Genomic DNA, 26,114 nt, shown 5'->3' with positions numbered 1-26,114 from the left:
TTGAAAAAAGGAAGTAGGCTGAGCAGCCTCCTTCAGAGGCCCCAGCTTATTGGCTGCTGAAAAATGTGCATGGAACCCCATAGACAGATGCAGGCTGCCCAAGCAGTTTAGCCTCATTTCCCAGAAGCCGTCAGCAGCTTGGTACCTGTTAGAGGCGTTTGGAGAGTCAATCTCAAAGCCCTTTGTCTTTCGTCCTTTTCTGTGGCAATGCCAGACGACCACACACTGAAACAATTACACTCACAAAGTTTCTTTAGCTCATAGTTCTGGATCTGGGACTTAGTCATCACTCAGAAGGCTTCACCTCCCAACCCCATGGTTTTGGGATCACAGTCTAACACAAGGATTTGGGGACACATCCATTTAATAGTTATGGTACTAGTTATGGGGACCTTCACGCTCTATTGACAGATGGGAGAACTGAGATTTGGAACCCTGGGATGACGAGATGTAGAGCCAGTGCCTGATACCGAAGGGCATCAGATGGCCTCCAGGTTCCCATTTGGAGCTAATGACAGAAAGTTCCAGGGAAGATAGGCCATAACACCCGAATGTCACTTATGGCCACCAGTGTGTATAGCCTTAAGAGAAAGAGGATAGAAAAGGACAAAAATTAGAATCTTTCTTTCCATCCCCAAAAGGCCTCTCCTGTATCATTCTAGCCAAACTGTTCTGTCCTCCCCACAGGTGGCTGTGGTCTGTCTGTCACTCCTCATTCATGAACTTGGCACCTGAGTTTTACTCACTTTTGAATTTTATACACAGCAACCCATGTGTACACTATTTGGGTTCTTGGTTGTCTTGCTTCTTCGTTCAGTATTTATGTGTACAGGAGTTAGGGGTGTGTTAGTTGTTGAGTCTCATATTTTCCTGTCCTTCCATCGTTGCCTTGAGCTCGTCACTGCTTTACATTTCTGAGGCTGTGACGTTTGTCTGCACTGTCTCCAGAGTGCCACCATGATTGCTGCTGCTGTTTCAATTCTTAGACAAGAAGCCAAGTCTGTGTGACTGTCTGAGGGGACACTGCTGTGACTTTGAGAAAGAGCATCCCCAACTGCACTGGACCATGCCAGGCCACTGCCTGGGTGACCATCTTTCACTCCCCCAGCTGTGAATGAGCCAGGTTGCACCTTCTCTGAGCTTGACATGGCCAGAACTTCTTGTAGCCATTCTACAGTGTGGGCAGTGGTGTCAACTCATAGCTTACATTGGGTCTCCCAAAGAGTAATGACGGTGGCCATCTTCTCACAGGCTTATTTCCCACCCGTCTCTTCTCTGTTTGAGTCCATTGCTTGTCTTTTATTGAATTACTTTAATGGCTGCAGATAGGCCTTGCCCGTTCCTGTGGGTATACACGGTTCTTAATATCTTTCCCTCCTGAGGCTCTCACTTGCACTTAATGGATGACAAATAGATATCATCAACCGTGCTCAACTAAATCAATCTTGCTTTTCATTGTCACAGAGGTCTCACCCTTATTTGCATCTGCTTCAATCCCATAGCCCCTCAGGAAGTTTAAGATGAGTCACGATGGGCTAAACATTAGTGATGTCACGCTGAGTGTGTGAGGGCTGCAACCGATGTCGTACTAAACCCTTCATAGTTTGCCCTCTCTCTCTGGGTCTGTACCACATCTGTTTACCTATTGGTCTTGTTTACGAAAAGGTCACCCATCCTTCCTCTCTGCCCCCCACCATCACTGTCACACCAAAACACTCATATCCATTAAAATTTGTTTCCGGCATGGGCTTGAGAAAACTGCTGTGAATGGTGTGCCTATTGAGTGCCAGTCCTGGCTGCAAGGGCTCTATCTCATTTGCCTCTGCCTCATGTTGCCATGTGAGAAGACCTTGAGAGGTAAGGAGAGGAGAAGTTACAGAGAGGCGTGGCACCCCGCCCCTCCTCTTCCTACCACGAAGCTTTCCAGTTTCTTGCCCTGCCTCTGCCCAGGCTTGAAATCTTGAAGATGCCACAGCAGGCACTGCATTCTTCCAGCACCCTATGAGCTCATCACAGCAGTTAGCAACCACGGGGCGGGGGAGGGGAGAGAAGGCGGGAAGTATGGCAGTCTCTGCTTCCTCTTTTGGGACTGGGGCCCATTTTTTGGAAACCACCTGACATGAGGGTGTGCCCAAATTCTGTCAGAGGAATACAAGTGGGCCAGTGTGACCAGGGGACTTTGTCACTTGCTGGGTGTTGGCTGTTCTCTGCACCCCAGAGCCTGATGGGGGAGGGGGTGAACAGGCAAGGGCTATGCCTTGTCCACTTGGGCTACTGTAACAGAATGCCCTCTGCTATGTGACTTAACGAACAGTCTGTGCCCTACAGTTCTGCGGTCTGGGGGTCATTCAAGATCATGGCGATGGCATTTATCGAGAGCCTATTTCCTGGTTTTTGGATGGATAATTTTTTTGTTGTGACCGCCTGTGACATAGTCCTATAATGTCTTCACCTCATGACCTAGTCACCTCCCAACATTGCGCCTCTCAGGGCTGTCACACTGGGTGTTAGGATTCTAATGCCAAAGTCTGAGAGGGCATATTTGGTCTGTCACAGAGAAGACCGTGGTGTGCCAGGAAAGAACAGTAGGCATCCTTGGTGTTGATGCCAAGGTCAATAAGGGGAAGAGAGAACCATAGAGTCAAGAAGGGGAAATTCTGGCATCTTAAGAGTCAAGCGTCCTCTCTAGACACGTCTCTCCTGCTCTGACCCATCTGTGACATCACACCACAGTCAGAGCCAATCCAAACTCCATGCTTTCTCCTGTAGCCTCTCTCCCCTCCCGACTTCCCTCCTCTGCTCCCAGCATCCCTCTCCACGCTTGGCACAGCCATGCTGGAGGATGCTGGAGTAAGGTAGTAGGGCAAGGTCTCACCTGTCCAGGGGTTTCCTTTCTGGAAATACCCTTCTTTGGGTTCTTTCCACGGGGGCCTTTCCTTCCCTTGGCTTGCAGCTTCCTGTCTGTCTTTCTGATGCTTCTGCAGGCAACCTGCCCTTGACCTCATGTCCTTTGCCACCGCGGGCACACCTGTTTACTTATTGTCTTAAACACCACATGGCAAGGAGCTGGGTCTATATCAGCAGTCTGTCCCCAGCACTCAGCACAACGCACACACCTAGTGGGTGCTCAGCAGGTCATTGCTGTGTGGCAGGGGACTTGAGCAAGAGGAGATACAGGAAAGGAATCTGGCTGCGGCTCCAGCCCAGGCCTGACTCAATGTACACCTGGGCCAGCCACCGCCCCTCTCTGAATGGCAAGGAGATTAACCCAGTCCTTCGTGTGTGCAAGAACTCCACGTTGAGCAATAATTCAGCGCCAGAAACTGCCGCTTACTCAAACCCCAGTGCCTCAAAAGCAGTGAATGAATAAATAAATCGCTGCTCACCACCACCTCAGATACAGAACATGCTTGAGACCACAATCCTGAAACTCTCTTTTGAGAAATTAATAGGAATTGATGATCCCTGGGGAGGACCTCTCTAGGCCTTCCAAAGAAACCTGAGCTGACGGGGTGTTCAGCAAGTGACCCGAAACCTGGTCACGCATCCTTTTTGCAGCTGCGCATGCGCGAAGGCCTTAAAAAAAAAGATTTCAAAGGTTGTTAATTCTGCAGGACTTTAAATTGGGGGTGCAGACCAAGTGTGTTGCTGACTGCTTTTGTGGCTGCGTTGAGGTAATAGGAAGGGCGAGGGCGCTGGCCTCATTTCTGCACCACAGGCTTAAAGAACCTGTCGCTGTGCTGAGCTTCCCGCTCGCCCCTCAAGCCCAGGATCTGTGTCAGATTAGCTGTGAAGTGGAGACAACAGAGTGCCTCTCATCAGGCCTGTTATGTGGTGAGGTCGCGATGAGAGCTTGGCATGGGCAGGAGCCGGCTAACATGGGGCGGCTCTGCTGCTTGTCCAGGCCGCACAGCTGTGGGGCACCGTCCCTGAGGGAAGTTGTTCAAGGTGGAGGCCGAGGAAGCGCTGTTCCTTTCGTTTCCTTTCCTTTTTGAGACAGGGTGCCACTATGTAGTCCTGTCTGCCGTGGAACTCTCTATGCAGACCAGGCTCACCTCAGACTCACAGAGATCTGCCTGCCTCTGCCTCTTGAGTGCTGCGATTAAAACACCCTGGTTGTGGAAACGTTCCTCAAAAATTCCGTTGGAATATTTATTTCGTCAAAATGGAATTTGTAAAGGCAGATGCATCTAGAAGCATTGTGGGACAACGGAGATGGAGGAACCTCAGCGAAGCAGGGGTGGGAGAACTGGCTTCTATTTCTTAGGCGTCTAATGGTCCCTGCTGCTGTCACAAAATACCACAGACCACATGGTTTATTAAGGACGGGAATTTATTTCCCGTGGTTCTGGAGGTTGGGGAGCCAAAGGTCAAGATTCCTGCAGCTTGGGTATCCGCAGAGGGCCCATCGCAAATGGCTGTACTTCATCTCTGCTTTGCTCTCATGGGATCCCCTGGGGCTCCTAATTAGGGGCATTAATCCTTTCAGGAGGCTCTGAGCTCAAGACAGAATCACCTCCCTAGCCTCCTAACCCCTGGGGGGGGTGGTTAGGAGGAGAGGGGCTGGGTAGATGGTTCAATGGTTAAGAGCACTGGTTGCTCCTCTAGATGACCTGGGTTCAATTCCCAGCACCCACACGGCAGCTCACATGTCTGTAACTCCAGTTCGAGGGGATCTATCACACCAGGCATGTACATGGTGCACATATCTGTACATGCAGGCAAAATACCCACACACATAAAAACAAACAAACAAACAAACAAACAAAAACTTAAACAAAACAAAAAAAAGGCTGAGGAGGATTCCGACATTCAGACTGAATTACAGCACTCAGCAAAACCTTCCTAGTTCACTGTTCAGGGATGGGTTAGGACAGGAGGCGGGCTGCTGGCCAGAGGCTGGTTCTGATTCTCAGGTGGGAGTGGAGTGAGGCTACACGCCACCCAGGACACCCAGACACTCCGGGCCCTCCAGGTTTGAGGCAGCTCAGTCACAAATGCCTGAGTGAACTTGCCCACCTTTCGGGAAGTCACTCAATAACCAGCCTGGGTCATGCCTGTGCCAGAGGCAGAGGTCAGCAAAGGCCACTGGGTGCCTTGATCCTCCAAACCCCTCAGCTGGGTAGGAGAAGAGGACATGCAGGGAACATGATCTGGAATGGAAACCCAGCTAAGTGGATGGTGTACAAATATGCACAGCTGCTCCTCACGGCTTACAGCACAAGGAGAGTCCCATGGTGGGGGAGGGGCTGTGGGTGTGGCCACTGAGTGATAGCTAAGGCCTTGGTAAAGGGGGTAGAGAAGGACAGGGACTTGGCCAGCAACTCTGGGTGGCTGGCCCAGTGTAAGGAAGCCAGTAGCCTCGGGACCCCTGTTTCTTTATCTTAAGAGAGAGCCAGAGCAAGAGGCCACAAGCACCCTTTTCCAGTGATGATCTGGCTGATATTGTCCTACCCTAGTAGACAATACTGCCCATAAACAGGGCTGGCCTTTCCCACTCAGTTCACCAAATCTACTCTGGAAACACCCTCATAGACATCCAGATGTGTGCTTTGTCTATTTTCTGAATGTTTTCACTTCAGTTAAGTTGCCCACCAACATTAATCACTAGAAGGGTGAGAGAGAGAGAGAGAGCGAGAGAGCTGGAGTCACACTGAGGTTATACGGACACTGTAGGTATGTTCTGTTACTTTGAACTTTATAGGAGCCCTCATCTGAAGGTGATATGATTTGACTTTCTGAGAGAGTCTCTCTAGGGCTCCTCTATTAAGGTAATGCTGCTAGAAGCATGGAGAACAGCCATAGGTGAGTGATGGAGATCTGGACCCAGGTAACAATGGTGGCTCTCACTGTGCAATAACATCATCTCACTCAGGTAACTGATGACAGACCAATGTAAGGATACCACCAAAGTTCAATTTGGTGAACCAATACATTTACAGGAATCTGGGTGAGGGGTTACTTAGGGCATCAGAAATAACTCAAAGACAAGGCAGCTGCATCATTAAAAGCCCACTCTAGCATGGAAGACATGAAAGCTGGAGACCTAGGCTGTAATACATCAACTCCAGGCAGCTAAGCTGGTCTAAGAATATCTCACGGGGCTTTATTGCTTCTATAAGCTTGGGAGGGAGAGTCCCAGTGTACTTAGTTTCAGGGACTTCCTGAAACCTAGAAGTTGTTTATTTCTTGTTCTCTAAAGAATTTCTCCTTAGAACTCCCTGAGTCTTTTCTGTTTTGTTTTGTTTCAAGAAAGGTTTCACTGTGTAGACCTGGCTGTCCCAGAACTTGCTTTGTATACCAGACTGGCCTTGAATTCAGAGATCCTCCTGCCTCTCTGCCTCCTGAGTTCTGGGATTAAAGGTGTGTGCCACCAATACCAGGTGACTTCCTGAGTCTTAAGAGCTTCCCTGAAAGGATGGAATGTTTGACCTCTCTTTAGAGCATTCTGAATCTTAAGGACCTTCTCTCCAAGATGAAATGTGTCAGCCCAGGGGCAATTGTTCTGCAGTAGCTCTGGTAAGAAGTGGCTGCATTCTGGAGACACTCTGAGGGTACATCCCTGCCATAGTTAGGGTTACTATGGTTGTGGTGGAACACCATGACCGAAAGCAACTCGGTTTGGAAAGGGTTTATTTCACCCACAGTTCATCATCAAAAGCAGGAATTCAAGCAGGGCAGGAACTAATGCAGATGCCATGGAGGGGAGCTACTTACTGCCTTGCTTTATTATAGAATCCAGAACCACCAGTCCAGGGGTGGCACCCCCCACAATGGGCTGGGCCTCCCCGACAATGATCACTAATTAAGAAGTTGTCTGATAGCCAGGTCTTATAAAGGCATTTTCTCAATTGAGTTTCTCTCCTTTCAGATAACTCTAGCTCATGTAAGGCTGACACTAGCCAATGCAATCCCAAAATTCTGCTCCTGGGGTTGAATGTGGAGTGTGAGTGAGCTCGAGTCAGAATGAGTTCTCCAGGTTCTACTTGCCTGTCAGTGATATAGTTGAGTGTAAAATGCCCCACAGGCTCATGCTTTAAGTACTGGGTCCAGCTGGTGACACTATTTGGTAAAGCTCTGGAGCCTTTAGGAAGTGGGGCTAGCTGGTAGAATTGGATCACTACAGGTAAGCCTTTGACCGTAAGGAACACAGTCCCCTTTCTAAGGACATCTGCTATTGTTGGAAATGTAGGTCAGTGCCTGGAGGGCAGGCCAAGCAGGCCAGAGGCACAGGGTTCAATCCCGGGCATTATCTAAACAGGGAAAACTGGAGTGGCAGGGGTACACAGGCCTGTAATTCTAGGTCTTCAAGCTCAGCCTCAGCCTCAGCCACCTCCTCATCTGCCCGTGCTACATTGTACCCTGTCTCAAAACAGTGTGATAAAAGTTGGGGTGGATGAGATGGCTCACTGGGTAAAAGTGCTTTCTGCCAAGACAGACAACCTGAGCTTGATCCTCAGGAATCCACATGGTAAAAAGAGAGCTGACTCCTGAAAGTTGTCCTGTGATCTCCATTCATGTGCCAAGGCATATATGCACCCACACCCACAAACAAGAAATAAATGTAAAAAGTTTAAAATTAAAATGAACAACAAGAAACCCTGTCCCCGTGCTAAGAAGTTTGTTCCTGCTGCCCACCTGGACTCTCACCAGCGCATGCTGAACACCCTGTAGACAGCACTGAGCACCATCAGGTCCTCTCCCTAGGGAAGAACTCATCTTTCAAAAGCAGCAGCTGCCACCTCGGCTGGCTGGGGACCACCTGCACAGGTACTTACCAGGAAGCAGTGTGAGACAGTGGTTAGTGCACAGCCTTTGATTCCTGAGGCATCCCAATGGTGCTTTTACAGTGTGGACAGGCTAATGAACCTTTCTGTGCTCCACTTTCTTCACCGTAAGTTAGGAACGAGAATAGATCTCGGCAGGTGGGGTTAAGGGAGTTACGGTGAACAGTCCAGCACACACTGTCGGGTTCAAAAGAAATTCCAGACAATTGGCTGTCTGAGGTGCCTATTAGCATAGCAAAGCTCCTGCTGGCCTCCACCTCGCTCACTTCACTTCACCCACTACCCTAAACCTCTCCAGCTCATGGGCTTCCCTCCCCCCCAACTTCCCAACTTCTCATTCCTATATAGCCCCAGCATTTTGGTCATACTCCCTCTTGGCTCTTCCTCTATTGTTTTCTTCTCTTGATCCACCTATCTCTCCCTCCCTAGCCGTGTCTCCCTCCCCCCATCCTCCCTCAGCTCCTCCCTAAGTTTTGTCATGTTCACCTGGCTATATTCAAGCTGCTACTTTCTCTGCTCTGGCCTCTTCCAGATAGATGCTCCTGGCTGTTCTCTCCCTCCTATCTACAATAAAGACCTTCCCTCAACCATACATACCTTGGAGCAGTCATGTCCTCACTTTATACACAATTTCCATGACCATGTCAACTATTCTCTCTCTCTCTATTTTAAACGAGACCTCACATTCACGTGTTTAAAAATAACATTAAGAAGAAGTTATAAAATCAAATGAATGCAATGAAAACAAATGCTCTGGAATTCCGGTTAGGACGGTGGCAGAGCCCTAGGAGGCTGGCTGCGTGGAGGCAAGAGCTACCATCACATTGTGACCTCCCTCCTCAGCTCTCAGGCGACTGGCAGCCAAAGGGAAAGAGGAACTTCAAATGCCCTAACAAATCTCCACCCAGCACAGCTCTCTGGAAACGTGGCCATTAACAACGTAGCTGATTAAAGGCTTATAAATCCCTGGGAGGATGCATCGGTTCCTACCGACACCTATGGCTTTCTTGTTCCCAGGACTTTGTAGTTCCCTTCTGATTGAAACGCAGCCCAGAAAGCGGGCCACACAAGGGCAGGACACACAATACCGCAGGCTGGCCTCTTCTTCCGGGATACCAGCCTCACCAGTCCCCACAGGCAATCAGGATGGGTGTGACCGCCCTTCCAAGCCTGCCAGAGTGGGCGGGGCCTCCAGCTGGGTGGGTGGGACGATGGGCGGGGCGAGATCTCTGAGGGAGTTCCAGTGCCTCCCGGGAGTCACCACCAGGCAGGCGGAGGAAGCCCCCGTGCTGCAGCTGGCGGTGAGTGCTTGCCTGCTGGTTCTGCGGTCTGCGGTGCTTGGGGGTGGCTTTGTGTGTGGAAAGGAGGGTTTTCTGGGAGCAGACCGAGGGTTCCCGGGCACTTGCGGGGTGTGGTGGAGACCACGAGTGCCAAATGTCCCACCCGCAGGACGCTGCTAGCTAGCCCTGGAGCTGGCCTGGCTGCGTTCCTGGAAGGGACTGTGCTTCTCCTGGAAGCATCAGCAGAGCAGATAGGCTGTGGAAGGAAAGGGGTGTCTCGAGGGGAACTATGGCAGGCTGTGGTCATTGAGGATGAAGAGAGCTATAGCATGGGTAGCACATCGAGGTCCCCAGGATCCTTTGAAGTCTGAGAGGGAGGATGTGATTAAGGGGTGGCTGGGACAATGGAGGGAAAACTTTCAGGTGAGGTTCCTACTCAGAGGGAGAAAATCCTGCTTTGGGGCTTAGCAGGAGCTCTTCCTGGCCCACTTGCCCCTTCTCTGTGGGCCTTAGTTTCTCGGCCATTAGTCTTCAGAGATATACTCTCTAACCCCAGCTGCTGCTCCATAATCCTTGCCCGGTGTCTGTGTCTCCTGCCTGCACCCTTATTTGTGAGTGTGGGAATTGCGGTCAAATACTATTCCTGCCTGGAGAGACCTTCTCCCACCTGCCCACTGCCAGCCCTGTACTCAGCCTTAAGGCTTGGTTCTCTCCTTGGCTTCTCAAGCCATCACTGCTGCCTGTGTCTGGACAAGGTAGCTCCCAAGCCTCTGGCTGAAACTCTGACTTCTATGTCTTTTTCAGAGCCTGGGCTAGGATCGGGGTGTTGGCTTTTTTGTGGACTGTGATCTCCCCCAGGGTCGGTGTCCCACGGAGGAAAAACCCTGCCTATCACCCATCTGTGTCCTCTTGGTGAAAAAGACCAAAGGGACAGCTCCATTGCCTCTGTTCTGTTCACTCTGTTGTGAGGCTATTGGGGCTGCTGGTTTCTTAGTCACTTGATGCCACCAGTTGGCCAAAACTTGCAGTTCCAAGTTACACTGGCTCCATTTTGCCCCCTCTCTCCCACCCAGGTCAGCACCGCAGGTTGGCCTAGTGAGCGGCAGCTTACTGCTGACAAGGTGGCTTCTTCGCCTGTTTCGCCAAAGTCTGTGCCTTGGAACTTCTACTCTCTGGTTCCACAGCTACCTCTCCAAGCTGTGTGGAACAAACATACCCTTACTCATTCAGACACCATCTATGCCCTGGGTGATGCCCAGGGGCGTGATGAGAAGAGCTCCAGGAATATATCATACTAAGACGTGCCATGTCAGATGACAGGAAGTACTGTGCAGAGAAAGGCTGGGACCGGGCTTGGGGGCTACAGTTTTGCATAGCAGAGGAAGGCCCCTCTGAGACAATAACTACTGAATGGAGTCTCAAGGAGATGGTAGGCACGTCATGAGACTATCTGGGGGACAGAGGACGTCCTGTGAGAAAAAAGCTTATGCAAAGGCAGGAGCATGACAGACCAGAGCAGACTTCTTTTTTTTCTGAAAGTAAGGAGCAGGCCAGGGGCTTCAGCAGGGTGGAGGGAGTAGAGGGGGGTGGAGATGGGAAGGTTGGAGGGGAGGGGGGGTTAGGAGGAAAGGGGTGGAACTTGAGGTCTCTTATATTGGGCTTGAGGTTGCTATTCTTGAGGTTGCTTTTGGCTTGACTATGATGGGAGCCGCTGATGGGCTGTAAACAGGTAAGTCTCCTGCTCTGGCTTAGGGTTTGGCAGGTTCATCTAGTTGTGAGGCTGAGACTGGCCGACAGGGGTTCATGGCGGATGAGGGAACTAAGAGGAAACTATAAGCTTACATCGTGGTATAGAGAGAGGTGGAGAGAGAATCCTTGGCTTTCAAACTTGGGGTCTGTTGAAGGTCATGTGGATAGTCCGTGATGCATGAGAGAGGCAGATGATTGTGGGAGTGTGGGCTGCCTTTACACAAGAGAGAGGAGCTGTTAGGAGGAGGAGCCAGTGGTTGATTTTGTATTTTTCTGTTTGGAGATTCTGGTAGGCACCACATGATGTTGAATGGTGTCCAGAGCTGGCAAGCATTGCTACCAGACAGTTGGGAATTAAGCCTGTGGGCAGAGAAGCAGCAGTGATTCATTCGGTTTGGGGGATGGGGGCGGTGAGAAACCAACCTTGGAGGCAGGAGGGATAGAAGGAGAGTCCGCTAAGTGGGAAGGAAGATCAGAAAAATCCTTCATGGCTTCCAGGGAAGTGCTCCAAGTTGTTGGTTAGAACAGGTAGAACAAACGCTCCCGACAGAACAGAATAACTGGAAGTTGTGGTTTGCATTCTTACTGGTCTTGGGTGTGAAGAGGTTGGGGACAGAGAAGGACAAGGAGTAAACTTGGGGATGGCAGTTCAGGCCCAGACAAAGGAGGGCAGAAATGAAGGATGACTTAGCCTGGTTGTCCCCTGATGGGAACTGGTCTCCTGGGGAGCAGCTCAGAGATGGGGGGGGGGGAGGAGTGTGGTTAGTTGGTGCCTCAGGGAGAGCTTGGTTAGGACCGGCTTGGCTAGCCGTCTTCTGCAGCTCTCTGCATCTCCTCTCCATCTGCGGGAGGTCTGGGGCACTGCAAGGAGATTTTCAGCCTTGAACAAAGTCCTCAGCTGGGAGCTTCAGGAAAACCAGGCTACCTGTGTAATGTTATGGGACAAATTAAATAATGACGATTAGGCATACAACAGATCTTCTATATGAAAGTGGTTTATTAGGTGGATATAAAGAGAGGGAGAGAAGAGAGAGCAGGACATAATGGGGAGAAAGAGAGAGAGGGGGGAAATAGAAGGGGGGTGCCCTGATAGAGAAAGGGGAGAAGGCCAAGAGGCCAAGAGAGAAGAGGCCAAGAGCAAGAGAGACCAAGAGAGAAAGGACCAAGAAAGAGCACATGGCCGACTCGTCCCTTTAAGGGGCAAGGTAACCATGTCTTCCAGGTGTGGCCACCTGGCCAGTGACACATGATGACATCATAAGTTGTTAGGCAACCCAGAAGCAGGTTTGGTTCCAAAATCCTAACAACCTGTGATCCTGGAAAGAAAGAAGGTGATAGGGCATGGGGGTGTGGATGAGAGGGGCTTGAGGATGAGAGGGGCCTCTGTAGATACCCTTGACTCTCTGTTTCAGCAAGGAGGTGCCCCTTTTGTTTGGGTTGCACCTTGCAGAGCCTAAGAATGACTCCAAGGCAACACTAGCTGGATCGAGACAGCAGGGGAGTCAGCCAGTGTGGTTAGCCTGGAGAGGGCAAGCCCAACCAGATAGGAAGATGCAAGAGGAGGATGTTAGAACTAACTGATAAAGAACTTTTTCTCAGTTGGTCTGGAGGATGGTATCAAGCCTCGGTTTTCTTTTCTAGCTGATTAAGCTGGATAGGAAGATGGCCTACTCAGAGGCAGGGGACTGGCTAAATTGGTCTTTGAGGATGTGCCTTGCTTTGTGGTCTACAGGAGACTGGCAAGATGGGACTTTCCAGCTGCGGGTGGGAGGCAGAGCACCAAGCCTCATGCTTTCTTGCCTCACCCTGCCTGTTGTCTACATGACTGATGTCATTGCCTGTGTGTGAATGGTTTGGGTATCCAGCAAGCTCTTGGCATCTCTGGGGAGGGCTTCTGTTCTCTCACAGTTGTTTCTGTCTGGGTAAGTACATCTCTTGGAGACATCTCACACTGCCAGGGGCTTGGAGTGAAAGCCAGGGTCGATATGCCGGGTTTTGGTGCCAGGACTGCCAGGATCTAGCAAGTTCTCTGTGTTAGCCTGCCAGTGCAGACTTCCTGCTCAGACTTTTGGGATTTCCCCTAGGGTGGGGTCAGCTGGATCAGGGACTGCCTATGCAGTGCCTCTGGACTTTTTGGCTCATGTGCTCTGCAAAAGAAGGAAGCAGTTAGCATGCCCAGCATCCTTGTAGGTAAAGTGAGCCAGGCCATCAAATCTCAGTATTTTTCACCCTTCATAACTTCCTGGCTGCACCTCAAGCCTCGGGCCAGTGTGCTGACCTAGCCTCTATGCTGTTCTCGGAGTAGGAAGGGCCAGTGATTACTTTCCTCAGGACCCGGGCAGGGATGGTTTGGTAGTTGGTGCCCCACCTTTGGCTGGTTTGCAAAGTTGAGAATCACTCCATGACTTGGCTCCAGCTCCCTTGCTGCCACCTGCCTCTTCCCCATCCTTGGCTTCTCTGTCTTGGGCTGAGCACAGGGCATAGGTGACCTGCTTGCAGCGAGAACTCTCAGCTCCTGGTTCACAGTAGCCTCCATAGTAGGGATACCTTCTCTCCTGAGCTGCCAGATGCTCAGGTAGCTTCGCTGCCTCTGTTTCCCAGTCTGGCCAGCCCCGGGCTTTTAGCCTACATGTTAGTAGTATGGTGCTGAGTTAGAGACCGAAGATAGCCCCAGAGCATTCCAGCCCCAGGCTTCCTTGGGCAGGCTTGGAGTTAACATCCCAGGGCTTCCAGAGAGCCCAGTGCCAGGCAAGCTTAGGGGTGTCAGAGTGAAGGAGACTTAGCCTACAGTGTGGCCCCGCCATAGGGGGAAAATGCCACTATCTAACAGGAAAGACCTGGACTCCCAGGCCATTTCCAACTGCCCCCGCCCCCACCTCCACCCCAACATGTTAGAAGGTCCCAGATTTTGAAAGGAAGTCTTTGTTCCGCTTCCTCCATGCCTGCACTTTTTCACTTTCATTTTCTCTGGGCACAGCCCCAGCCCTTACTCGGACAGTGGCAAAGACAAACTGGCCCACCGAGATTTTTCTTTGCTACTCAGGGATCTCCATGCCTGAAGCTTCTCTTGGCTCCTTCCTCTCAAAGCCCAGGCACTTGGGTCTGAAGGCCGAGCTCAGCACTAGCTCCTGAGGATAGTGACAGCCCAGCTGTATGTAGTGTATGCTGCTAAATGCATAGGAGGGAGCGAGAGCCCTTGGCCGGGGTGTGTGTGCGCGTGTGTGTTGCTATCAGGGCTAGCATACCAGTGAGACAACTTGGTGTGTACCCAGATGTCCCATTTCACCTGGATTGGCACCTTTACAGCAAGCCCCAGCTCTACCCATGGAGTAGTAATGAGTTATATACAGAGAGGGCAGAGCTGGGGGCCTGTTGTGGATACTAAAGATAAGCAACAAAGTTTTGCATCAGGCAAGGAGTTTCCACTGGGTTCAAACCCCAGCTCTATCTTTCCCAGTTATGACAAGTACTACAAAATCCCTTGCCCATGTGCCTCAGTTTTCCTCTTGGTCGATGGGACTGGCCACATTACCTGCTTTCTAGAAATTGGGAGTGGGAAGTAAAGTCTTTCAGTGAAGTCCATCTACTTAATGGATCCAGTGGTTTCAAAGCTGTCTGACTTAAGTGTGACCTCTGGAAGAGCCTGTCACCCTGCTAGGAGGGAACTGTTCCCCAGGAGGCTGCCTTTCCTGTTAGTGCTGCGTTGTAAAACTTCCTAAGGTGGATGGAGAGCAAGCATGGTATGGGAGCCAGAGCCTCAAGGATTTAAAGGCTTGGCTGCTTTAAACTCATGGGAACTGCAGCTAGTTTCTTGATATCCCAGGACAACACTTTGGGTGGGGCGGGGCCCGCTTAGACTGGAAAATGCCTGAGTACAAGTGTGGCCCCCTTGGGCTTGGTGTAGGTTGCTCCCTATACCCCAGGCCTGGCTTCTAGACAAGTCGTTTCCTGACCTCTGACCTCCCCTGCTCTCTTACAGGTTGTGATATGTGCTCACAGGAAGACTTCCAGGCACAGAGGAGCCAGCTGGTGGCACTGTTGGTCTCAGGGTCCTTGGAGGGTTTTGAGAGCATCTTGGACTGGCTGCTGTCCTGGGATGTGCTGTCATGGGAGGACTATGAGGGCCTCAGCCTGCCTGGCCAACCTCTCTCCCATTCTGCCAGGCGCCTGCTGGACACAGTCTGTAGCAAGGGTGCTTGGGGCTGTCAGAAGCTCCTTGAAGCTGTGCAAGAGGCTCAGGCCAACAGTCACGCCTCTGAACTCCATGGATGCTGGGATGCTGGCTCCCTTCATCCAACCAGAGACCTGCAGCGTCACCGTCCAGCCATCGTCCGGAGACTCTACAACCATGTAGAAGCTGTGCTAGAGCTGGCAAGGGAGGGTGGACTCCTGAGCCAGTATGAGTGTGATGAGATCAGGCTGCCAATCTTCACATCATCCCAGAGGGTAAGCTGTGGCCTGGGCCAGTGGAATTCACAGGAGCAGTCTCCTTAGTCACAGAGACTGTGGTCCTTGTGGAGTCAGCCCCACGGAGTAACACGATTGGTGGGATGTCCCGTGCACAGCTGGCCAGGCAGATCAGAGCTGCTGTAGGTTGTGCTGGTAAATCACTTCTGACAGCTGGCAGCTCAGCACTTGGCCTCAGCAGCCAGAATGGAGCACTTCAAGGCCAGTTGTGTGTGACTGGATGTTTCTTTTTAGAAGCTCTCCATCTATCCCCCGCCCCCTTTCTTTTTTCTTGTTTGCAGTGTTGAGGCTTTTTTCTTTGTCCTTGCCTTAACCTGTACCCTTCATTTCGCCTCTCTCAGTCTCCTCATCTGCAGGATGCTGTTAATCTCTGATGTGGGGGAACACTCTCTGATAACCCATGTATCAATTAGAGAAGTGTCTGGAAAGCCCTGTTCTCATCACCCCTGGCTGCTCTCATTTTTGCTGAGTGGCCCTCTGTGCTCGTAGACTTTTATTGCTGTCTGCTTCAAATCAACAGCTCAATGGAGAATAATTCTGCACTATATTAAATCTGAATTTAATAGTATAGCCCACTGTGTGCCAATATAGTTTAAATGCCCACCTAGGATTTGAGATGTGATATTGTTGGTGAGTAACTGCCCCTGAAATGCAGTGACTCAACAGAAACTACAAGGACAGAATAGTATTGCTGAGTATTTCTGAAACTTTTATTTTCTTGTACATGGTGGTCATCAGGCTGCCTGTGAAGCATGGAAAATAGTAACATTCTGCCTTGCAGTTTCAGGAAATCAGTGGTGGACTTTGTCCTTGACTTATTTATTCATTCAGCCAGAATCTATGAGGCTTACCATACGCCTGGCTTTAGGCTTAAGTTTGCTGTGTTGGGAGCTTTGCATGCGATAGGTGTCTGCTTGTTGGTGAACTGCAGTGTGAGGACGGGTAAGTCGGAGTTCAGGTGAGTGTGGGTAAGATTGGCTGAGATGGTTGAAATGAACACCTGTTTTCAGTGTTGCTTTCAAGCCCCTTGAAGTGGGTAAGTCTTTGTAGAACACGCATGACATGGGCCTTCTCATTACCGCACATGGGGCCTCAACATATGTTCCAATGTACCTTCCATTGGCATTCAAAAGCACATATTTATTGTCCCTCCTTGGTGTCTCCTGTGACCAGCTATGGAGATAGATTCAACTCACCCACAAGTTACCAGATTGTGACCATCACCTTTGGTCTAGTGTTCAGCAGTGTACCCATGGAGGGATTCTCTGAAGTGTTTGAATAAGACAGCTAATGCTTAGGCCCCAGAGCAGATGTCAGAATTAATGGCAAAATTATCTAGACTGTCCAAGAAAAGAAAATGTGATAACTCTTAGGCCAAAGAAGCAAGCAATGGATGTCTGTAGATGCCCAGAAGGAAGACAAAAGGAGAGCATGATCTAACCTAGATCAATCGGATACACAGTGAGCAAAGACTGCATCCCGAGGAAGAACTAAGTGGGGCCAGATCCCTTTAATCCCAGCACTCTGAGTTTCAGGCCAGCTAAGGCTGCACAGTTAGATCCTGTGCCAAAAGAAAGGAGGGAAGGAAGGAAAGAAGGAAGGATGAACGGGTGGACTAAGTGTACTGCAAAAGCCAACCCTTGAGATGAGGAGGTGAGCCAAGGGATGGGACAGTGGAAGGAACAGTGCGTAGCAGAGCTGAGAATTTGATCTGAGGGACCCCCTTTGCCCCTGCTTCCTGAGCCCAAGGTGAACACTAAGCACTGGGCCAGCCTTCTCTGTAGTGGCACGGTTAAGCCCTGTTACGCCCTTCACTGTATTTGTTGAGAAGGAAGAACACATTGGCCATTTGGAAAGGGCTAGCTAGGAACTGAATCTTGGTCTGTTTCTTTCCAAGGGGGGTACACTTCCCTTTGTGTTGTAAGATGTGTGAGGTTCGTGTAGTTCTGCTCAGCTGGGGATAACAGTTGTTGGGAAACCTCAGGCTGGTAACACCAACTGTGATGCCAGCTGTCTGTGTGACTCATGCAGATGCTAAAGCCAATGGGGCTGAGGTGGCAGCCTCAGCTCTGACTTGCTTGCTCCTGTCATACCACCAACTTAGATAATCTTAAATTGGGAGATGTGCTAAACCTACAGAATAGTGGGTATAAATGTCATATGTCTAGGGTAAGAACTTTCCCACATCCAGATGAAGAAACTGCATTATTGGTACCCTGTCCACCAGGTGTAGCCAGCAGAGGCAACCAATGATCTGAGATGTATATTAATTATTCCTTTGCTTTTCTTTATGCTTTCTGTGTCTTTTGCAAGGAGTTTCCAAACAGTATATTTTGGTTTAAAAAAACAAAGCAGCAAGCTAAACATAACTGTGTCAGGAAACAGCAATGTTGCCTTTTCTTCTTAGATGGAAGCTCCCAGGTCTGGAGATGTGGCCCAACTTCTCCTTCCTTGGGAGTCTGTCAGGGACCTTCCAGTGGGTCAGTGACAAGGACATTGATGAGTCTGGGGAAATCCTGGTCTTGTGACGTTGCTCACTCCCTGCATAAACCTTTGTACTTTCAAGTTGCTTTTCCTTCCCTACTAATTTGGGTCTGATTGCTCATATTTGACACTTTCCTTGGGCATAGGTAAGCCTTTGTTTTCTGTCTTATTATTAAAAAGATAGATTTTGAAATTTACTGAGCAGGCAGGTAAAACCAGTCTACTTTGACTTCCACCATAGATGGCCAGAAAATGGCAGTGCTTATAACTGTAGAACTTTTTCTTCTGGGTTTACCAAGTTCCTCCAGTAGAAAACCTCCTGCCTTGTATAGGTCCAGGAGCCTGGAGGATGAGTGGCCTGGGTAGTGGCAAGGTAGCCTCGGCATTCACTTTGCACATGGTTATTTAAACTGTGGGGTGCGGCAGCCTGGCTTCTTCCAGTCCTGGGATCCTCTTTCATCCTTTCAGAATGCAGATCTCCAGACTGCATGGCAGGCAGGGATAGCAGCTAGTTAGGGTTTGGAGTAGGGAAGAAGGCCTGATGATCTATGTCAAGAATTCTTTCACTTGTTCCTTGTCTTCATTGTCTCCTTGCGTCAAAGATGTACTTGATGCTACCATGCCGGAGCTTTGCACATGACATGCTTTTCAACAGCAATATCCAGGTCTTAGAACTTAGCTTTCAGGAGTCCTCTACCATCCACCAGTGTATCCATCCATCTGTCCGTCCGTCCATCTGTCCATCCATCCATTCAGTTCTTTCATACTGCTTCTGCTACTGAGACTAACTCAGTGAACAAAACAGAAAACCTTGTGGAGATGTTTGCACCTCACCTGGGGATAGATCATAGCAGAAGGACCCTTGGCTACCTTGGACTTGTTTTGTAGACTCAGTTGGCCTCAAACTCACAGATCTCTGCCTCCTGAGTGCTGGGTTTATGCCACCAGGCTCGGCTGGCATGTTTATTACATGAGAGGGAGGCCAGTGTGAGGTGGAGCATTCAAGGGGAAGAGGAGGAGGCGGCAGAAGAGATGAAGTCTGGTTTCACATGGTCTCAGGCCAGGATGTGTGTCTACTTTGTAGAGAGCTTTCCACTGGCTTCACAGCTTGGACATCTATGCTAGGGCTGTGTGGGCTGATTAACCTGTGAAGTGCTCACCTCTGCTGATGAAGCAAGCATTCTCTTTTGACCATGGTGCTGGGGATGATGGGCTATAGGCAGGGGCAGTGCAGAGACTGGCATCCAAGCAGTTTCCAGGTGAGCCACAGCGTGCCTTGGAGCAGGACAGCAGAAGGGTTCATGTAGGTACAGGCTCCGTAGCTTGTAGACAACAGCTCCTGGGTGGCTGCTGAGCACTGCCACACAGCTGGACTACCCCAGGAGTCTAAATGTACCAGCTGTGGAAGACTTAACAGAAAAGGGGGGGAAGGCAGCACATCTCACTATTTTTTATGTTGACAATGTGTTGAAGTGGCAATATTTTGGATGCTGTGCTTAAGTGTGATCTGTGACTAAGTTCGCCTATTACTTGTTACTGAAGAATGTGGCAGTTAGAAGGCCTCAGTGCCTGTATTACTTGCTTGCATCCCTTGCACTCTGCTTCTGTTGGACAACGTGATTCTGGTACTTTGAAGGTGGAGACCACAGGATGTGTCGATGAAGTGCAGAGAAGGGACTGAAAAGGGACTTCAGATGTTGGGCTGAGCAGCAAGAAGAATGGAGGAGACTTGAGCAGGAATGAGGAAAGGCTTGTGCACCTGGCATGGGTGCCTAGCATGGGTGCTGGCATGTGTATGTGCTCATGACACATTTAAGTGGAGGAAGAAAATGGGCAGTTGGGTGTGCAGGTCCCAGACTTAGGGCAGTTTAGGCTGGGGGAGAACGTGGGTTCTGCGTAGAGAAAGAACTTAAGCATTCAGGCTGTGGGACTTGGCGTAGCCCCTGCCTTCCAAGGGCCTACAGCTTCCAAAATCATTTTGTTGTTGTTGTTGAACTTTGACAGGTTTATGTATTTATTTATTTTGTCCCTTCCCCCTGCTGTTAGCTCTCCATTCTTTCAGTGGCTTTTGAGAGGGAGCCAGTTTGACTGATGGTGTGTTTGTTTCACCAACCACGACTGCATCATCTTTGTTTGCTAAACGCAGACGGTAGCACAGTTGTTCTGGGCTTTCATTATGATAGAAGCGGAATCTGTATAAATTGTATTGTTGGTGGCATTTTTTTCCCATTCCTAAATGCCTGATACCAGAAGTGTTTCAGATATTTTTTTTGGTCCTGGAATATTTGCATAAGCAATGAATACCTTGGCAACCAGACCCATGTCCAATGACAACAGTCATTTATATTTCATATGCACATGGCCTGAAGCTAATTTTATACAATGCTTCAATTTCCACTCTTAACATCATGTCAGCACTCAAAAAGTTTCCAACTTAAGAGCATTTGGATTTGGGCTCTTCAGATTAGGGATGGCCAACTTTTAATAGAAACCTTCCAGCACCGTTCTTCCTCCATTGGTCTTCCTGAAAAAAGTAATGGCCTTTTTTTTGTCTGTAGGCAAGAAGGCTGCTTGATCTCGCCACAGTGAAGGCGAATGGACTGGCTGCCTTCCTTCTACAGCACATCAAGGAATTACCAGCTTCACTGTGCCTGCCTTGTGAGGGTATGTATTTGTCCCTTTTGGTTAACCAGAAAAGAAGAGGAAGTCAACACAGACTCCTGGTTAAAGAGCAAAGCACATGTCAGCTAGCATTCAAGAATTGCTGCATAACTGCCCCCAGATTCAGTTCCTCCATTTGAAGCTTGTCAACTACCTGACTCATTCCATGCTAGTGAAGATCCAAAGTATGGCAACACAGTGCCTCTCCCCCTTTCTTTGCTCCCCAAACTACTCGGCCCTCACTGGAGCCATGGCATATGGAGAGGGCCAGCTATGGGTGTGCCTTGCTGTCCAAAGTGCATTCCACACCAGGCACAGGTCGGGCTGGGATCTCTTGATCCATAAAACCTAGTCCCTCATGCTCTGGTACTCATAACCGGGCAGATTTAGAGAACGCGGTCTCATCCATGTTTGTGCTCACCAGCTGAGAACTGAAAGAGGCCTGGGTGGCATGGCTGAGACATTCCAGGCAGCCTGCCCGCACTTTACGGGCCTTCTCTGTTACTTACCAACAGTCCTGAGAATTGGGTGTTGCTTTGTTCCATTTTTACTGATGAGAAAACTGAGGCTTGAGTGACAAGGTACGGAAGATGGGTCTGACTGTAGTGTCCTTCTCTGCTTGGGAGAAGAAATCATCAGTCGCAGAGAGGATACAAGTGTTTTACTCTCCCAGACTTGCTCCCTCACAGCTGAGAAGGAAGCTAGTGTGGACTGAAGGTCCATGAACTATGTGCCCAGGGCTAATAGATGGGCTTATCATTCTGGCTCTGCTGTCTGTGCAGAAGCAAGCCTGTGGGCAGGAAGGCTGAAGGCTTGTGCTGGGCAGCCAGGTGTACACTATTTCATACAAGAAGAGGAGGTGGACTTCGCTGCATAGAAGCCAGTATGGCCCTGGGCGAGGCATTTGCAGTGTCATCAAGTATAGCTGGCTGCACAGGCGTTAAACAGTTCCCCATGCAAGGTGCTCCTCAAGACGACAGTGAAGCAGGGGGATGTGGTTGCAGACGCCTGTGAGTAGAGGCAGAAAGTCCGGTTCAAGGTCATCTTCCATCACAGCATCGAGTTGGAAGACATGAGACCCTGTCTTAAAAAAAAAAAAAAGAAAAGAAAAAATTGGGGTTTTTTTTTTTAAGTGAAAATAGGAGACATTTTTTAATTTACTATACTTATTTTCATTTTACATTTATTTTGTTTATCTAGTTATTGTGTGTGTGTGTGTGTTTGCATACATGCATGTGAGTGCGCCTTGGCATGTATGTGGAGGTTAGAAGACAACCCACGGGAGCTGGATGTCTCCCTCCACCATATGGATTTTGGGGATTGAACTCAGGTCATCCGGCCTGGTGATGAGTGCATTTCCCCACTGGTCCATCTTGTCAGGCCTAGACTCATTTGTTTGTTTTGAAGCTTTTAGTAATATTGATAGTGGCTAGAGGCTGGCATGGCAAGTCGGGGCATTGGAAAGGGGGTTGGGTATCTTTTGGTGTTTGCTCAGTGCTCCTGATACAGCCTTTCAAGAGAAGGAGCCATAAGGGTCCTCACCTTTGAGAACAAGAGACATTGAATACTGGATGTGGAAGCGCAGCCTGTAAAACCAGCTCATACAGAGGCTCAGGCAGAAAGGTTGCAAGTGTGAGGCAAGACTGGGCTCCATAGTGAGGCCTTATATCAGAAACGAAAATAAAAAGGGGGTGGCGCCAGCACGGGGAAACTGCTTCTCCTGTCTCTGCAGATATTTCAGTGGGCTAAAGGCTCTCTGACAAGAACTCGCTTGCCTCTGAGTTGAGACCAAATGGGCTGGTGCTTTCCTGGGACCATTGAGGCTATGGTGGGGTGAAGATGCTGATGTCCTATGACGTCCTGACAACCTGAGCCTCTGACCAGCACTTCCCTGTTTCCTGAAAGGGGAACTAAGTTCTCCTTTGGAAGTGCTTTGACCAGCAGTAAGCCCCTGGATTCAGATGGGTGGGAGGAGGAAGGGGCAAGAAGGAAGTGTCAGAAGGTCTTGGTGAAGGCTCCTGGTGACCCTGAATTCCAGAGTTAGCTTCTGCATTTGGCCACTCCATTTAGCCATAAAAGGTAATACAGCCATGGGTCCAGGAATCATATCTGCGTACTGTCCGTGGCCACTTTTCTTGCTGTGATACAGCATTGGCTCGAGAGGGTAAGGTTTATTTTGGCTCCCAGTTTAGGCCTGTACTCCTAGTTTAGGATAGGAAGGTTGGTGGCTGCTGCCCCATGACCCAGGGAGTGGTAACAGGAGAGGCCGATTTTATTACAGGAACCAACAGGAGGCAGAGAGCTCAGGTGACAGTTGGCCAGGCCATAACCTTTGAGGCCTACTCCCAGTGGACCATGCCAGCCAGCTAGGTCCTGCATTCTAAAGGTTCCACGTCAATGAAAACCCTTCTATCAGCTGGGGACCAAGCATTCAGACACACGAACCTGTGGGGACATTCCAAATGAAAGCTGTAATAGTACCCATTTCTATAGATAAGAACACTAGATCCCAGCAAGACCAAATGGCTTGCCATGCTGATGGCAGGTCCAGGTGTCACACTTAAGAATTTGGATACTTAAGCTCTGTCCCCTTTTAGTTTCCTTCAGAAATCAACAGCAGACACTAACTGGTGTCTCAGGCCATCCAACAGGAACAGACAGTCAGGGTACAGATCCTGTGAGTCATACCCTCCCTGACCCCTTCAGGTGTGTATATTAAGTATGAAAGTGGCCAATATCTTCATGTTGGATGCTATACTTACCAGGGGACATGTGTCATCCCTGTTTGCCCAACATGTTTTCTGCCGTTTTCCTGTTTCACAGGGGAAGAATCAGATTTAGGATGCTTCCGTGGTTTTCTCAAAGCCCACAGCTTGTAAGTGGACGAGACAGGATAGATGCCCATTAGTTCTCTCTGAGCCCCCATGGCATCTCCCATGTAGCGCAGGTCCTGTTATGACCATGATCTCACCCTCATTTGCCTCTTCTGCATCCCAGCTGCTGAGTGTCAGAAGTTCATATCTAAGTTGAGGACCATGGTTTCAGCCCAGTCTCGCTTCCTCAGTACGTATGATGGCTCGGAGAATCTTTGCCTGGAGGACATCTACACAGAGAACACCCTGGAGCTGCGGACAGAGGTGGGCATGGCTGGGACCCTGTGGAAGAGCCCTGCACTCCTGGGCCTGGAGGAACTCTTTGGTACCCATGGCCACTTGAACAAAGACGCAGACACTGTGCTGGTGGTGGGCGAAGCAGGCAGTGGCAAGAGCACTCTCCTGCAGCGGTTGCACTTGTTGTGGGCAACCGGGCAGAGCTTCCAGGAGTTTCTCTTCGTTTTCCCGTTCAGCTGCCGGCAGCTGCAATGCATGGCCAAACCGCTGTCCCTAAGGACGCTGCTCTTTGAGCATTGTTGTTGGCCTGATGTTGGTCAGAATGACGTCTTCCAATTCCTCCTTGACCATCCTGACCGTGTCCTGTTAACCTTCGATGGCTTGGATGAGTTCAAGTTCCACTTCACAGACCGGGAGCGTCACTGCTCTCCAGTTGACCCCACGTCGGTGCAGACTCTGCTTTTCAACCTTCTTCAGGGGAACCTGCTGAAGAACGCCTGCAAGGTGCTGACCAGCCGTCCAGATGCTGTGTCAGCGCTCCTCAGGAAGTTTGTCCGTACAGAGTGCCACCTTAAGGGCTTCTCCGAAGAGGGCATCAAACTGTACCTGAGAAAGCACCACAGGGAGCCTGGAGTGGCGGACCGCCTCATCCACCTGCTCCAAGCCACCTCAGCCCTGCATGGGCTGTGCCACCTCCCTGTCTTCTCATGGATGGTGTCCAGATGCCATCGGGAGCTGTTGCTGCAGAACAGGGGGTCCCCCACGACCAGCACGGACATGTACCTCCTGATTCTACAACATTTCCTGCTGCACACCTCCCCTCCAAACTCCCACCCCATCGGACTGGGACCTGGGCTCCTCCAAAGCCGCCTCTCCACCCTCTTGCATCTCGGCCACCTGGCTCTCCAGGGCCTGGCCATGAGCTGCTATGTGTTCTCAGTCCAGCAACTCCAGGCATCACAGGTTGACTCTGATGATATTTCTCTCGGTTTCCTGGTCCGTGCCCAAAGTGTGGTGCCTGGGAGCAAGGCACCCCTGGAATTCCTGCACATTACCTTCCAGTGCTTTTTTGCAGCATTCTACCTGGCGGTCAGTGCTGACACGTCGGCAGCCTCCCTCAAGCGCCTCTTCAGCTGTGGCCGGCTGGGCAGCTCCCTGCTGGTTAGGCTGCTGCCTAATCTGTGTATCCATGGCTCCAGAGTCAAGAGGGGCAGTGACTCGGCCTTACTGCAGAAGGCTGAGCCACACAACCTGCAGCTCACAGCAGCCTTTGTAGCTGGTCTGCTGTCCCGGGAGCATCGGGACCTGTTAGCCGCATGCCAGATCCCCCAGAGGGTGCTGCTCCAGCGCCACGCGTGTGCCCGCTCATGTCTGGCCCACAGCCTCCGTGAGCATTTCCACTCCATCCCACCTGCTGTGCCTGGAGAGGCCAAGAGCATGCACGCCATGCCTGGCTTCATTTGGCTCATCCGGAGTCTGTATGAGATGCAGGAGGAGCAGTTGGCCCAGGAGGCTGTGCGTCGCTTGGACATTGGGCACCTGAAGTTGACATTTTGCAGAGTGGGCCCTGCAGAGTGTGCTGCACTGGCCTTCGTGCTGCGGTACCTGCAGCGGCCTGTGGCCCTGCAGCTGGACCACAACTCTGTTGGAGATGTTGGAGTGGAACAGCTGCGGCCCTGCCTTGGTGTCTGCACAGCTCTGTAGTGAGTGTGGCAAGGTCTTGCTACCGTCAAGGTTAGATGTAGGAGTGGAACACACAGTTGGGATCCAGTCTCAGTTCTGCCACCCTTCATACAACACCAGCCAGACCTGCTCCTCTGCTGGGCCTTAGTTTAGTACAGATAACAAGAGCCATTGTTCTAGTTTGTTTTCTGTGGCTGTGATAAAATATTCTGATCAAAAGCAACTTGAGGAAGAAAGGGTTTATTTCGTATTACAGGTTTACAGTCCATCATCAGTGGAAGGCAGGGCAGGAGCATGAAGAAGAAACTATGTAAGAGTGCTGCTTATTGGCTTGCTTCTTCTGGCTTGCTCAGCTAGCTTTTTTATAAGCCCCAGGCCCACCTGTCTAGGAATGATGTCATTCCCAGTGGGCTGGCCCTCCTACATCAATTAGCAATCAAAAAGCTGCCCCACAGACATGCCCACAGGCCAATCTGATGGAGGCAATTTCTCAGTTGACAATCGAGATTGGCCATCCCAGCCATAGTTGAAATTTTGTGCCGGGCACTATGCTATACTTTCCAGAATGACCTCATCTATCCCCACAACCATGGTGGACTCAGCAGGGCCATTAGCACCCCCATGATTCTTCCCGTGAGGCTTACGGAAGTCAGATAACCTGTTCAGAATCAAGGAAATGAGTGGCTTTCACAAATCATGCCTTTATGGTTCCAGGTCTCCTGGTTCCGGCCTATGGATGCACTTCTACTGCTCTGAGAAAGCCTTGAGGTCCCATGCAATGTTTTGTAGCTGTACTAGGGACCACCTCAAATCAGAAATAATTTGAGCCCATCATAATCTTTAAAAATATCACCAAGATGAGAATTTCAGGACTTGAGAGAAAGCAGTTGGAG

The 26,114-nt window shown here is 50.2% G+C and overlaps 1 protein-coding gene across 3 annotated transcripts in view; it reads left to right on the top strand.

The window, feature by feature from the left end:
* Positions 1–8,991: 8,991 nt before the first annotated feature.
* Nod2 (nucleotide binding oligomerization domain containing 2) overlaps positions 8,992–26,114 on the top strand; it is a 35,402-nt gene continuing 18,279 nt past the window's right edge. For all 3 annotated transcript variants that reach the window (XM_021656845.2, XM_060392268.1, XM_060392267.1), the window contains exons 1-4: positions 8,992–9,088; positions 14,796–15,262; positions 20,326–20,431; positions 23,426–25,241. In XM_021656845.2, the coding sequence (XP_021512520.1) occupies positions 14,804–15,262; positions 20,326–20,431; positions 23,426–25,241 (2,381 nt within the window). In that variant the 5' untranslated portion in view covers positions 8,992–9,088; positions 14,796–14,803. The remainder of the gene's footprint in view (positions 9,089–14,795; positions 15,263–20,325; positions 20,432–23,425; positions 25,242–26,114) is intronic.

The sequence above is a fragment of the Meriones unguiculatus genome, chromosome 10 (genome assembly GCF_030254825.1).
Source record: "Meriones unguiculatus strain TT.TT164.6M chromosome 10, Bangor_MerUng_6.1, whole genome shotgun sequence".
Lineage (NCBI taxonomy): Eukaryota > Metazoa > Chordata > Mammalia > Rodentia > Muridae > Meriones > Meriones unguiculatus.
Note: the sequence above shows the minus strand (reverse complement) of the source record. Positions and strands in the feature narration are given on the sequence as shown.